The 15,419-nt window shown below is 34.4% G+C and overlaps 1 protein-coding gene across 10 annotated transcripts in view; it reads right to left on the bottom strand.

Moving 5' to 3' along the window:
• The window catches only part of LOC106459319 (sorbin and SH3 domain-containing protein 1-like), a 122,958-nt gene that overhangs the window by 61,891 nt on the left and 45,648 nt on the right, over window positions 1–15,419 (bottom strand). For all 10 annotated transcript variants that reach the window (XM_022385781.1, XM_022385776.1, XM_022385775.1 and 7 more), the window contains exon 2: window positions 13,407–13,564. In XM_022385781.1, the coding sequence (XP_022241489.1) occupies window positions 13,407–13,564 (158 nt within the window). The remainder of the gene's footprint in view (window positions 1–13,406; window positions 13,565–15,419) is intronic.

Below are 15,419 nucleotides of genomic sequence, written 5' to 3'. Positions count from 1 at the left end.
TGTACTCAAGAAAAGAACACATTTTGTATACATATTTTTCCTTTATGATTAACAGTTCAGGAGATACAGAGCGTGACAGAGAGACGGACGTGTGGCTATTATATATATATATATATACATAGATTAAAGTACAACGATTACAAAATAAAATGCAATAAAACTGCATTTGATTCGAACTGGTTTTGGTTGAATTAATCATTTAAAGACAAGCTAAGGGAAGACTAGACAGTGGTACATTGACAATAATAATATTTACCTTTTTTTTTTTCCTTTCTTTTGTTCCATCTTTTCATGTAAGCAATGACATTTGGGCACTAATTAAATTTACCCTTCCATGAATTTGTCCTTATTGTCGCTTTCTCTCTCTCTTCGCGAATTGGGGAAGAGGGGGCTCATCTCTTGAGAAAGAATGATGTAAACACTAATGAAGTTTCGTCTAGCGTTAGTTCTATATTCAGATTGATGGTAATACGGTAATAAGTCATCCTTCTCTTCAGCTTTCTTCACACATTCCTAGTAGTTACTTTATTACAAATTTTGAGTCCGAGACATATAAATAGTATATTATATCTAGTTTTTGTCTCACTAGTCACTATCCATTCAATGCAAAAATTCTCCAGGAGATATTAACTTCCTACCAGAGTAAGCTATGTACTTAGAATGAAATTAAAAGTCAACCAGACAATCAGTATAGATAATCAAACATAGTTTGCATTGTTTCATCAGTTGCATACCTTTGCTGTTAACGATATTTTCGGCCGTAATCCTAATAATATTCATAAAATTCAGCCAGATTAGAAGGTTTAGGTTGGTCCTCAATACATATACTAAGCTAACAATAGAAAACAATCTCTATAATAAAAATATAATAACAAAAAATGCAATTAAAAACAATGACATTCGATGTATTAATACTGTTAATGAAAGTAATAATAAACAAACAATATGGTATACCTTACTTAGGGAACACAGAAACAGATGTTGATTGAAATTTCTGTCGGATAAGTAGATTTCTTTGAAAAACGTAACCTAGTATAACTTTCCTGATTTATCTCCAATTTTCCCTAACACGTCATTTGGCCAACGAAAACTTATTAAGCCACTCCTACTACCTATCGCTAGACAAGAGCGACTTCTGTGACAGATTTATACTATTGGCAGCCAATATTCGTCTAAAAACTATCTGCTTCGGTATCTTAGGCGTTTTACTTGATTGCAACATATATATCTTGTACTTTATATAAAACGTCAAGACGGTATCCGATCACATTATTTTAGCCCCCTCAAACTAAGTTACGAACAAAAGTAAAGATGTTCTAAGGTATCACATAAAACCCCTTCTGACGTGTTATGAAATATATGCTGCATAGGCTATTACCGCGGCGAAAGGTCAAGGTGAGGGTCCTAATAAAGTGACCAGAAAACGCACGTCATATTAATTATTCACTTACTGCCACACTAAAGTCACAGTTCCTGTCTACTTACTTATACTTCTAGTAACTATTCCTGGGATCACTGTTTACTTACTACTTTCCATTTAAGCAACGTCATGGCAATTATTCGAAAGTATTCAATCTCCACTTACAGATAAGTCGTGGTAACTATTCCCGAACGTACAAGTCTCTGCTTATAAGTATGACGTGGTAACTATTCTCGAGAATATTCTCCACTTATAGTTAAGTCGTGGTAACTATTCACGAACATATAATTCTCTACTTACAACTATGACGTATTAACTAATCCCTAGAATATTCTCCACCTATAGTTAAGTCGTGGTAACTATTCCCGAACGTACAAGTCTCTGCTTATAACTATGACGTATTAACTAATCCCTAGAATATTCTCCACTTATAGTTAAGTCGTGGTAACTATTCCCGAACGTACAAGTCTCTGCTTATAACTATGACGTATTAACTAATCCCGTGAATATTCTCCACCTATACTTAAGTCGTGGTAACTATTCACGAACATATAATTCTCTACTTACAACTATGACGTAGTAACTAATCCCTAGAATATTCTCCACCTATAGTTAAGTCGTGGTAACTATTCACGAACGTATAATTATCTACTTAGACCTATGTCGTAGTAACTATTCCCGAGAATATTCTCCACCTATAGTTAAGTCGTGGTAACTATTCCCGAGAATATTCTCCACTTATAGTTAAGTCGTGATAACTATTAACGAACATATAATTTTCTACTTACAACTATGACGTGGTAACTATTCCCGAGAATATTCTCCACCTATAGTTAAGTCGTGGTAACTATTCACGAACATATAATTCTCTACTTACAACTATGACGTAGTAACTATTCCCGAGAATATTCTCCACTTATAGTTAAGTCGTGGTAACTATTCACGAACGTATAATTCTCTACTTACAACTACGTTGTGATAGCTATTCCCGACAGTATTGCCCACTTACATCTACGTCATTACGTCATTGTCACTATTCCTGAAATTTCCCTAAAAGTTTTGCCTATTTGTTGTTAAGTTTCACATGGTTTAAATTTTTTTTCCGCGAAGCCAGCTAAAAAAAAGGGGGGGGGGAGTTGAAGAGAACACTTTTTGTTTCTAAATAAAAGTGAAATCCCCGAAAAGCACTTTATAATCAGTATCATTAATTATAATCTCTCTTTTTTGTTAACAAAAGTGATGACTAAACAAGTCTGAAAGACGCTGAAGCAGTCATTTTCTATAGGAAGATACAGCACAGAAGCAAAAAGTTGAATTATAAGTTATTAAAAATTTCTACATTAAACCTATCATATACTTGGGGATAAGTAGAAGCATTTTCTTCAAGATTTGTCAGAAAAGTTAATATTCTTCAGGATATTAAAGAAAAAAAAACGTCCTGACCGTTAAAAAAAAAGGCATTTTTTTAAGTTTTTGACTGTGACATTGTAACCGATAGTTTTCTGCAGAGGCTACATTAAAATAAATCCTGACCAACAGACTACACAAAATGGTGCGATGCATGTCAGTCGAGTTCAAGAAGGACTTGGCGACAAACAAACAAAAACTACACTAAGATTCATAGATCAAACATCACCGACATAGGAAACGTTCGTCAATGTGCTATGAGCTTGTATTAATAAACATATGGTTTAAACGTTATTATTATGTCTCTCCCTCAAGAGAAGAGCTGTCTGAGACTTTACTGTGAATAAGAAAAAATATTTACTTATTTTCGACCGACCGACTTAATTTCCTTACTTGACTTCTTTGGGAAACAAAAAGTTGATTTGATTTTCCCTTGTAAGGAATAATGAGTCATACAGTAAAATATATCACGAGGAATATTATAGTTAGTAAAATGGGTGATACAGTAACCTGTGCTTCCTGAAGTATACTATACAAAATAAAATAAGTAATATAGTAGGCCGTGCTTCATGAAAAAGGTCCCCTGGTGAGACGGCAGTTAGTTTTTCGACTTACAACGTTAAAATATAGGGTTAGATAGCTCAATGTGGCTTTGATCTAAAACAAACAAATCATGAAGAATATTATAGTTAACAAAATAAATGATACATTAAACTGTGTTTAATGAAGAATATTACTGGTAATAAAATGAGTGATACAGTAAACTATGTTTGATGAAGAATATTACAGGTAATAAAATGAGTGATACAGTAAACTGTGCTTCATGAAGAATATTGTCTATAATAATAAAAGGGCGAGCCTATGGGTCTGTTTGTCTGTGTGTGACCGCTATAACTCCAAGAGGAAAGAACCTAGAATCCTGAAATTTTGTACAAATACTAGCGCATCTTTTTGTGAGGCAAGCTAGCGAAAAACCACACAGGAAAGAACATGTGACCGCCATAGCACCAAGAGCAAAGAACCTAGAAACATGAAATTTTGCACCCATACTAAGTGGGCCCTGAGGGTGTGCAACTGGGTATTATTACTTATCCTTGCGCATGCGCATCTATTTATGAGGCAAGCTAGCGATAAACCACATAGAAAAGAAATGGTTCCTTATATTACGAATAAAAATCCAGACAGCCAGGCACGCAAATGTGTGTGTGCGTGACTGTGTAGATGTAACCGCCATAGCACCAACAGCAAAGATCCTGGAAACTTGAAATTTTGCACCCATACTAAGTGGATCTTGAGGATGTGCACCTGGGTATTATTACTTATCTGTGCGTGCACGCATTCGCGTGCGCATCTTTTTATGCGAAAAACCACATAGAAAAGAAATATGACCGCCATAATTCTAAGAGGAAAGAACCTGTTTCTTTGTAATTAAGCACAAAGCTACACGATGAGCTATCTGTGCTCTGCCCACCACGGGCATCGAAACCCGGATTCTAGCGTTGTAAGTCCGCAGACATACCGCTGTGCCACTGGGGTCAGGAAAGAACCTAGAAACTTGAGATTTTGCACCAATACCAAGTCGACCCTGAGGGTTTGCATCTGGGTATTATTACTTATCTTAACCACGTGTGTGCGTGCACACATCTTTTTTAATGAAGCAAGCTAGCGTAAACCATATAGAAAAAGAGGTTCTTTATATTACAAATTATAGATGTAAAGCACAGTCAGACAGACAGACGCGCGCGCGTGCATCTTTTTAATGAGGTAATCCAGCAAAAAAAAAGAAAAAAGAAGAGGTGGTTCCTTATATAACAACTTTTAATATATAGAAAAGCCAGTGCGGTTTGGTAACAATGTGTTCCAACAATGGCTTTTATATCATGTTCCTTAGCAATAAAAGTATAACCCAATATTGTTGTTAAGAGGCTATGTGTTGAAATTATATAATGAAATGTATAAACTATAAAATTGAAATAAATATTTGTTGTTTTTTAATTTTGAGGCTCCGTTAATTAAATAGGTTTGTTTTACTATTTAAGTTTAAAATCGGAGGACAAATCAGAGGGAAAGTTACCTTTATAAACAGACCACATCCCGTAAAGGAGCAACAAAAGTATACAGGTTATAATTTTATGCTAAAACGGGTTCAGAATACACACACTGACATAGTCAACTAGAATAAATCAACCTAATAACCCGAGCGAAGACGGGTACTTTCGCTAGTAGGGAATAAAATGAGTGATAGAGTAAACTGTGTTTCATGAAAAATATAATAGTTACAATAAGTTATTTTTTAACTCTTGAGATATATTGGCTTTCCAAAATTACACTGTATAATATTTTTACAAACTATTTAATTGCTTACAAGTATTATATGGTATTTGACACTGTGATAAAGTTTCTATTCATACTCTCAATATTTTAAACAACATTTATATTTTAACTATATAATTATTCCTGCAACTAACAACATGTTTGAAAGCAATACTATTTGTCTGTATGTCAGTCTGTTCGTCAATTTTGGATATTAAGTTTAATCTTTTTTTTTTCTATTCAGGAAGTGGAGAACTCCTTTTTTTATGGAAGGTTTCGTTCTGAAGAATAACAACAAGCATTTTGTTGATGTTTAGAGCAACGGTGTATGTATTTATTTATTTATTGTTTGTTTGTTGTTAAACACAAAGTTATACAATGGATTATCTGCGTTTTTCCCACCATGGATATCAAAACTCGGTTTTTAGTGTTATACGTCTACAGTTTATTTGTTTGTAGTTATGCAGAAAGCTACACAATGAGCTATCTATGCTCTGCCCACCACTGGTATCAAAACCCGGTTTCTAGCGTTGTAAGCCCGCAGACATGCCGCTGTGCCACTGGGGGGCATAAGCCTACAGATTTACCGCTTTGTCACTAAGTGGGGTGTATGTATGTATATGTACAGAAAAAAATATAACAAACTGCGTGTATTTTTATTTAAAATTGTTTACCAAAAATTTTTAAAAATTTTGTCGACTTCACCGATGAAGATTTAGGAAAAATAAATTGTCCTTGTCCTTGTGTTTTGATACCACGGATTTTTTACATTATTTGTTTCTTAAACAAAAATTAATACACGGTTTATTGTAAATGCTTCAGCTCCTAATATATATATTGCTTCAACTCAGCAACAAATGTATATATTTTTTCACCTCCTCAATACGCGAACACTTTCTGCTCAGTAACAAATACATAGAATTTGACATCCGCCCTTACGTAAACATTTATCTCTCACTTCCAATTGTACATGTTATTTGTGATACAAAGGCTTAAGAACGGATTACAGACGAGCGGCGCAAGGCACGAAAAAAACTCCCCATAAAACAGAAGTTGTATCACATGTCAACACACTATTCATTTAACTATATGTATATGCATTCGTTTTAATTTACATATAACATAATAGTTTTTGAAAATTAAAACAATTGCTCAATCTTTACACAGAATTATAGCAATATTAATCTCTTACATAACTCTTGATAAAATTTTATAATTTCTAAAAATGGTATAGCTATGTTTCAGTAAATTGGTGACTGGTTTAGTTACATTAGTGTAAACAAAGATTGTGACAATCACAACTTCAATGACTTATTTTCACGAAATCTCTTTAAATGTTCGTTACAGCTATTGAAGTTCGTGTACATAAACGATTATTAGTGTCTGTATCTACAGAAATTGTTAGAAGTTTACTTGTAAATTATAGAAGACGGTATCTATGTAGAATTCCACGTTTGTAGGTATGTTCAGACTGCACAATAAGAAACAGGAGAATATGCAAACTGGAGAATTGAACCTAGGTTCATGGCAATGCTGTTTTAATAATTATTCTTGATTAATTAGTTTGAAATGTTGCGAATAAATTGCGCAAAGTTGTGGTCGATTATATATTTGTCAAACAAACACCCTTCTGTATTCTAACAATGTGCAGCTATGTTTCTCGTGAAAAATTGCACGTGCACACGCATAAAATAACCATAGCGGCAGTAAGACCAAATACATAACCAATTCCATCTGCCAGTGGTCCAGTGACACTTTTTGTTCATGATTGTATAAACAGTCTTTATTACTGACGTCTGACTTGACAAAAAAAAAAGGACAAATCATGTAACTCTAAAAACTGGAGCTGAAAATAATCTGTTCGCGTGATGAATTTACAGATAGTACTAAGACACTAAAATATGCTTAAACCTATTAAGTAAAATATTCAAATCAGCCATACCATACGAGTGCTCAAGTTTTGGTTAATTGTATTAACATAATGAGTATTTTTTTATAATGTTTCCTCACATTTATCACTGTTTCTTTTCAAAACATCAAATTGAGTTTTAAAAAGTTTATAAGATGCTCTCATGAAAAGTGCACAGTTTTTTCTAAGTCCTAGTATGTGAAAACGAATGGAAATACGTTCTTTTGAAATATCGAAACATTTCCTTTACATACAGTTTAACATTCGTTATTGTCTATTTCATGGAACTACCTACAAAGAAATTGTTGTAGCTCACAAAGTCATTCGTTTAGCGGGTTGGCCCTGTGGTAGAGCTGTGTATTTCTGAGTTGGCAAGCTGGGTTCAAATTCGTGTAATACCTCTTTAAGTTCTAGGTGCATTATAAGAATAACAGTCCATTCTTGGCTTAGATAGTGTGTGGTAGGGTGATGCTGATTGGCTGCCTTCCCGTTTGTCAGTAGTTCAAAATTAGGAACGTTGGCAGTTAGTTTTAATAGCTTTACCATAAGTACAAAATATAAATATAAATTATATTTATGGTTCTGTGAAATCTTTGGATGGAAAAGAAATATTTTTATTGAGTAGAATTGTTACAGATTTTAATAATTTCCCCCTCATGGTGATAAATGATGTTTTTATCAAATAAACTTTTGATAAAGTGTTACAATTTTTTTTTTTGATGATGATTTTTTGTTTTACTTTAAAACATTCTGAAAGTTGAAAACTCTTTGCCTATATATCTAAATCGGGTTTATTCTTCCAGGTCTGTGCAAAATAGAAACCACATTACAATGTATTATTTCAAGAGTCATGTCACTCTCTTTAACCTTTATCCAGACATATTGTAAAAATAACTCAAATTGGATTATTTCTGTTGTTTAATGTTAACCTAACGAGAGAAAAAAAAACCTAAACAAATGTTCTCTGTGTCATATAAACAACGAGAGATTACACTTTCAAGTCAGTTGGGCGAGATTTTGTCTAAAAGAACATCTGCAGTCATTGTACATGTACCAACAAATATACGTATTAATAACAGTTCCTCAAACCGGCTAAGGTCGTGAATCTTACACGCTCGCCAGTCACGACAAAAAGATGAATAATGAAAAATAGAAAATTCAATACTAGGTAAGTTCATTTCTAAGATGGATTGCATGGTTTGGTACGAAGCAGTGAAAATACACACACTCCTTTACAGTTAACAATTAGTGCGCACGTGCAACTTCGTTTGTTTGTTTGTTTTTGAATTTCGCGCAAAGATACACAACGGCTATCTGCGCTAGCAGTCCCTAATTGAGCAGTGTAAGACTAGAGGGAAGGCAGCTAGTCATCACCACCAACTCTTGGGCTACTCTTTTACCAACGAATAGTGGGATTGACCGTTACATTATGACGTCCCCACGGCTGAAAGGGCGAGCATGTTTAGTGTGACGGACATTCGCAGATTGCGAATCGAGCGCCCTAACCACCTGACTATGCCGAGCCCGTGCAACTTTGAAACATGGACCTGGAAAAAAAAAAGTGCCATTTTGAAGCCTTGGGTTCCTCTCAACATATAAAAAATGTGCTTAACATAATATTAATAGGAATTCAGTAAGAAAACTTTATTCTTTGTTTTTCACATCCGTCTCGTGATTAGATATAAGCAAATTGTTTCGTAAAGAACACATTTTTTTTTTAAATGTAAATTCCATCTTTATGTTTACCAAATTGAAATCAAAGCGTCATCACGCTACAACTCCGCAGTAAAAACTACATATTCCACAGTGTGCCTTCTGATGTAATGACAGATTTCACTGATATCCGTCCACCGGTTTCAGAAAGCTTATGTAAATTTTTGACACTCTTCTGGTAGCTGATTCACAGGATGGAAGTTGGTGAATATTATGATTATGATGTCATCAAGATGTAACGATGTTGAAATTATGCTGGATAACAAAATAGGGCCCATCTTTGACCCTATTCGCCTGCAGAGAAACGTCAATCCAATCAACTGGTGCCATTGAATTGACAAGCAGTAAATATAATCTTTCTATGATTTTGACTGTGCAGATTCAATTAATAATACTCGATGACATACTTGCCTTGGTAACTCAGCTCAACTTCTTTTATGTACCCGTAGGTTTTAACGACGAATAAACGGAAGAAAAAAGTAAATCAGAAATCATCAACTTGTTTATAAACAAACTTCACAGGAATTTTGTTAAGGGGAATGATCTGCAGTAGTTAATCATGGTAATGACCATTTTACCATGACGTGTATGTGTACGGGAAAAAGCACAACGTAGTAGTGGCCGTTTTACCATGACGTGACTCCGGACGGGTAAAGAACAGCATGGTCGTGACCATTTTAACATGACGTTACTGTGAACGGGTAAAGAACAGCATGGTCGTGACCGTTTTACCATGACGTTACTGTGAACGGGTAAAGCACAGCATGGTCGTGACCGTTTTAACATGACGTTACTGTGAACGGGTAAAGCACAGCATGGTCGTGACCATTTTACCATGACGTTACTGTGAACTGGTAAAGCACAGCATGGTCGTGACCATTTTACCATGACGACTGTGAACGGGTAAAGAACAGCATGGTCGTGACCTCCATGACGTTACTGTGAACGGGTAGCATGGTCGTGACCCCATGACGTTACTGTGAACGGGTAAAGCACAGCATGGTCGTGACCGTTTTACCATGACGTACTGTGAACGGGTAAAGCACGGCGTGGTATTGGTAATGACCGTTTTACCATGACGTGACTGTGAACGGGTAAAGCACGGCGTGGTATTGGTAATGACCGTTTTACCATGACGTGACTGTGAACGGGTAAAGCACGGCGTGCTATTGGTAATGACCGTTTTACCGCGACAAGATTGTAGATGAGGAAAGAAAATGTAATTAGTTATTATAGCTACAGATATTTTATTAATCACTATTTAAATTTCAAGGAAATGAAATATACAAGAGAAAAAAAATAATAATTGTTTTGTACAAGAAGATCTTACGGCTATTTCCTCACGAAATGACGCGTTAAAAGTTAAATGATACAAAACAACGATATACTGCGATTTCTTACACGACATCGTATGAAAGCCTAACTGATGCTCGGTAATTTCTTACACGACATTATATTAAGGGCTACTTTATGTAAAACGATCTTCAGTTTTGGGTTTTAGCCAAAGTACTCAAATAGGCATAATCAACAATGACAGATAGTTTTACTTTAAAAGATGACTGTCACTCACTTTCATTTGTTTCTCTGTCTAACAAGCCCAAAAACAAGGCAAAAAAAAAAAAACATCGCTAAGATACCAAACCAGAAAGTGACCAACCCATCAAATTGTTCATCTTTCTTCTTCTTGTTTCAGTTGAGATAACTCTTCAACTACTTTATCAATATTATCAGTTAAAACCTAAATCAACTCTATGTGTCCCTGGGCATTGCATGATGTCATTGCTTAGTCGTAATAATTAGTAGTAATTAAAAAACAAACACACAATTCTAGTGTAATGTTATCATTACCTCTTAAATTTTAATATTGAAATTCGTATAGGGATGATCTATGTATAGCTGTATCATCCCTATGTTCTTGTTTACATTCTTTTTGGCACTACCATCCCTACAGAATTTTACATTTATAAAATGTTATTACATTTGTTTCACATTCAAGATTTGAACAGAACCTTCTAACATTTCATTAAATATCCATTCCCTCTCTTTCCCTACAGCATTGCAGACTTATCCAATTATTTAGTTTATACTGAATTTTAAACTTATGCGTAAGTTAATGACTTAACATACTTTAATCAATTTCCGTATCACATACCACAATTTCATAATAAAAACACACATTATTCCTTTTTTTAACTTGAATGATTCCGGAGGATCTATCCTTTAGAAGCTGTGATTCTAAAACCTTTAGGAGCTACCCCTTCTGAACACTAATTCTAGGGAATGTAATCTTTGGAAATTGTGAATATCGAGGTGATAATCATTAGGAGATGTGTGGTTCTGAAGACGATACCCGTACCATCTATAGTTCTGAAAACGATAATTCTTAGAGATACGATTCCAGAAGATATGATTCTTAGAAGCTGTGATTCTAAAGGACCTAACCTTGAACAATTGTGCTTACGGAAGAGTTAATCTTTAGGGACCGTGATTCCGGATGACTAATAAAGGCCAGGCTTTCTTAAGTGTCCATTTTTCAACTGGAAAATGTTGAGAAAAAAATCTTGTCCTATAAGTATGATTTATAAAGTTCTTGAAAAGATAACTACTGAAAAACCTTGGGTAAAAAATCTAGCACTAGGGCTACATTCTGTCATATTTCTCCACCTTGATGAAGATGACTACTGTTTTCCACATGTGTTCTCCTTTACCCGATTATATTATACCTGGAATTTGTAGGCAAAAATGCAAACAAATTGTAAGAAGGTTTTCTCTTCTGCTGCCTTTTTCTGTGATAATGTTTCAGTTGCTGACTTTGTTTACCATTCATTCTCAAAATACAAATATGAAACCCATCACTGAAATGCATAACACTCCTGTATATTAGCAAAGACAGGTGTAGAAATTAATGTGATCTCCTTTACATTTCTACAATAAATCCAACTATAGTAGGCTAATAAAAATAGTTATCTTGTATTAGACTATTTCACATGTAAGCTTTTATTATTATGTGGCATTATACTAAGAAGTGCAAAGCATATATAAGAAATTGAATTATAATGGGGATCTCCTTCACTTGCATCTCACCATGACACCAATTATCTGTTTTTATAAATAGACCCCTAATTATCGGTCACAGATTTAGCTTTGTAACTCACCAGTCATTTAAACCTAAAACTACCACCACTCACACCATTTGAATGTTAGTTATACAGTTAAAGAGATACACACCTGTTATGTAATCCAGTGTTCAAGGACTTTTCTTGCAGGAAAATGAGTTGATTTGTGACGAATACATTTCAAATCCACCCTACCCTAATCATCTGCACATGGTGGAAACTAAATATGGCGGGAAAAGTATTATACACTCTATATATTCCCCTTTGAAGCAAAACTGATGTAAAAGAGAACACATGAAGGAGTTCACGCAATTTCATGTTCAGTGACTTTTATTGAAGAATACAAATCTGCTATTACCCTTTCAATTATTAATAACAATAAATGTCTTGGCTGTTGTGTATAATGATATAACAAACTGACATAAGCTAAGTATATATACTAGATACATGCGTAAAGGAGATGTGCTTAAAAAACTAATTATATTACAAGCTCCAAATGGACATACCCAAAATATCTATTGATATCCTGTTTATGGAGTATGATGAAATCAAATTATACATTTCTCGGATTGATTTTAAACTCTAATATTTTTATTTATTCAAAAATTTTTAATTATTGTCTTGAAAATAAGCAACCGTAAAGGAGAACACATGATAACGGCAACATGTTATTTTGGATATTTCTATATGTGAAAAGTAATGGGACAATCAGCTAATAACAAAATAATCACAGTATAGGCTTGAGTCATACTTACAATTTTTGTGTTGGTGTTATTGCTTTGAAATTAATTTTTCTGCTGGTGACAAGCTACTTTTAACACCCCACCATTGTTTATTTCCTTGGTTTGCTGGAAAACTTAACAAAAACTCAACATATTATATATGTTTGGAAAGATATGTCCATCGTCTATCATTTAGAAATTATTATATATTTGTGTAAGGTGTGTATTCCAAGAAATGTGTCCCAGAACACCGGAGACATAAAATTGAACACTTAATAAAGCCTGGCCCATATATCTGCGTTAATATATCTAAAAATATGTAAAACCATTACTTTATTTTATAGAGCGCAGTATCAGTCATCTAACAGGCCAGTTCCTGGTTATTTCGCTAATGAACATACTAAGTAGATGACGTCAAAGCAGGCTATAGAGAGAAATGTCATATGCTCAAGCAAATGGAATTGTACATACATGCTATGCTTTTTCTTTTGGAAAATAAGATGTGAAAATTCTTCCAATTTCACGTAAAGTATTTTGTGTATAATACCAAAACGATTATAAGTTGCATTACATATCCCCACACGTTAAAGAAACAGTAATGAAACTTTGAACGAATGAACGTTTACAACAAATTTTGTCAAACTCTATTAACGTTTCCTGTTGGTAGAACAAATATCTCAATTTGTTAGACGGACCGTAAAACCTTCAAAGAATGATTCATGGTTGACCATTCCTCTTGTCCATATCTTAAAACGACATAATATAATTAAGGCATCCAAAAAATAACAAGACCAAAGAAATGATACCTTGGTACTGGCATGTCCACAGAATCCACAACCTCTTCCGTTTTCTCTTCGGGTGTAGAATGAACGTTGGTTTCTGCCGGTCCTCCATTCACAGTTTTAAGAGGTTCTTCCACTTTGTCTTTGTTCTCCTGGGTGCCAGGCTTTGTAACAGGGTTCAGCTAAAAGAATATTATAAACTTAAAAATCGTGTGTTACAAACACTCTTCAATCTTGGGAAATTTAACATACAGCATAAAGTAATATACACAAGTGTACTAGTAAAGTATATATATATATATATATATATATATTTACAACAGGAAGCTCAAACTGTTTGTGGTTCTTTTATGAAATATTCATTCTTGCTACTCCAAGGCATATGTGCTTGGCTTTAGAGCAAAGCCACATTTGGGTATCTGCTGTGTCCATTGCAGGGAATCGAACCTCGGATATTAACGTTGTTCGTAGACTTATCGCTGTCCTACCAGTGGCCCAAGGCATGCAAACTATGAGAATATTGGAAACATCACACGTTTACGTAATCCTCATTCTTAAAATGTTGCATGTCTACATTACGGTAATTTTCCTGAAATATTGTCTTCAGTTTTTCTTCATTTTGTAGCGCAAAATTACACAATAAGCTATCTGCGCTCTGCCCACCACAGGGAATCGAAACTTATAAAACTACCTCTGACCCACTGGGGGACAATTGTCTTCTGAACAGTGTTTTCTTATTCGTATCCACAGGTGAATCTTATTGGTGTTTTGGTTATATATATATAAAAAGGAAGTTTGTTTATTTGTTTATTTTGTTCGCTATAGAAAACCAAACGGTTGAACTTGCAAATTTTAAAATAACTTCATAGTAATCAGTTTTTTACAAGAAATTTAATGGTGCTACTTATTTTGTATTTGGTTTAGTATTTAATGACGAAATTGACAATTAATGATTACTGCGCCATTTTTTGTAATACTTTTTTTGTAATAAACATACAAACACAAGCACGTTTTGCATATAAAAAGCGTTATGGCGGATAACACTCAAATCACCTTGCTGTCAATTCAGTATTTCCAAAAACCGTTTCTTTAATTAGTGCTAAGTGGTTTCATAAGTAATTTAGTAACTTTGTGAATTGCAAATTATTGTTTAGTGATACAGGTGATTATGCCATCCAAGAAACGCCCTTTCTATGGAAAGTCTTCTACCGCTAAAAGAATGCAAGCATAAAGAAGGACGCAATCAAAGACTTCAAGCACAAGCTGCAAGACAGGCTGCTTAAATACAGGAAGAGACTTTGGAACAACGTAAAGTTAGACTTCGAGCTCAAGCTGAAAGGCAGGTTACTCAAAGACAGCAAGAAACTGTTGAACAGCACAAAGCCAGGGTTCAGTCAGAATCATCAAGGCAAACTGGATATAGACAACAAGAAACTTCTGAACAACGTCAAACCAGATTTCAAGTACAAAAATTAAGACAAATAACTTACAGAGAGAGCAAGAAACAGAGGAGCAACATGATGTACGACTTCAGGCTCAAAGAACAAGACAAGCTCAAACACGATCTAATTTCAAATAAGCTTTGTTTGATTAAATGTTTTTTTTTATATCTCGCATCACAGCTTTTGTCTACTTACTGAATAATTTGCTGAAAAAATACTGATTTATAGATTTCAAATCTAAATTTTCACCGTGCAACGCCTGGTAACTCAGCTAGTTAAATATATATATAATGCTATGCAATACATTAACTGTTCATAGGCGATTAAAATCAGCACTATAAAACAATAATGAACTTAATATAAACCAGAAACAATATATTAAAACAGAAACTCAAAATTATGACTCTGTTATAATTTCTTGTTGACGTACTTAGGTTACAATGGATAATGCCCGTGGTCATAGCACCTATATGCGTTGGGGATATTCCACCTATCAGGCAAAATCCGATGTAAAACTTGTCAACAACTAAGGAGAATCAGTTATGGGTTAGGAGTTGAGTGCTTGAAACCACAACGTCTCAACTCCAACTGCCTT

Source organism: Limulus polyphemus, unplaced genomic scaffold, assembly GCF_000517525.1.
Source record: "Limulus polyphemus unplaced genomic scaffold, Limulus_polyphemus-2.1.2 Scaffold592, whole genome shotgun sequence".
NCBI lineage: Eukaryota > Metazoa > Arthropoda > Merostomata > Xiphosura > Limulidae > Limulus > Limulus polyphemus.
The sequence above is the reverse complement of the archived record's forward strand: the minus strand, read 5'-3'. Positions and strand labels throughout refer to the sequence as shown.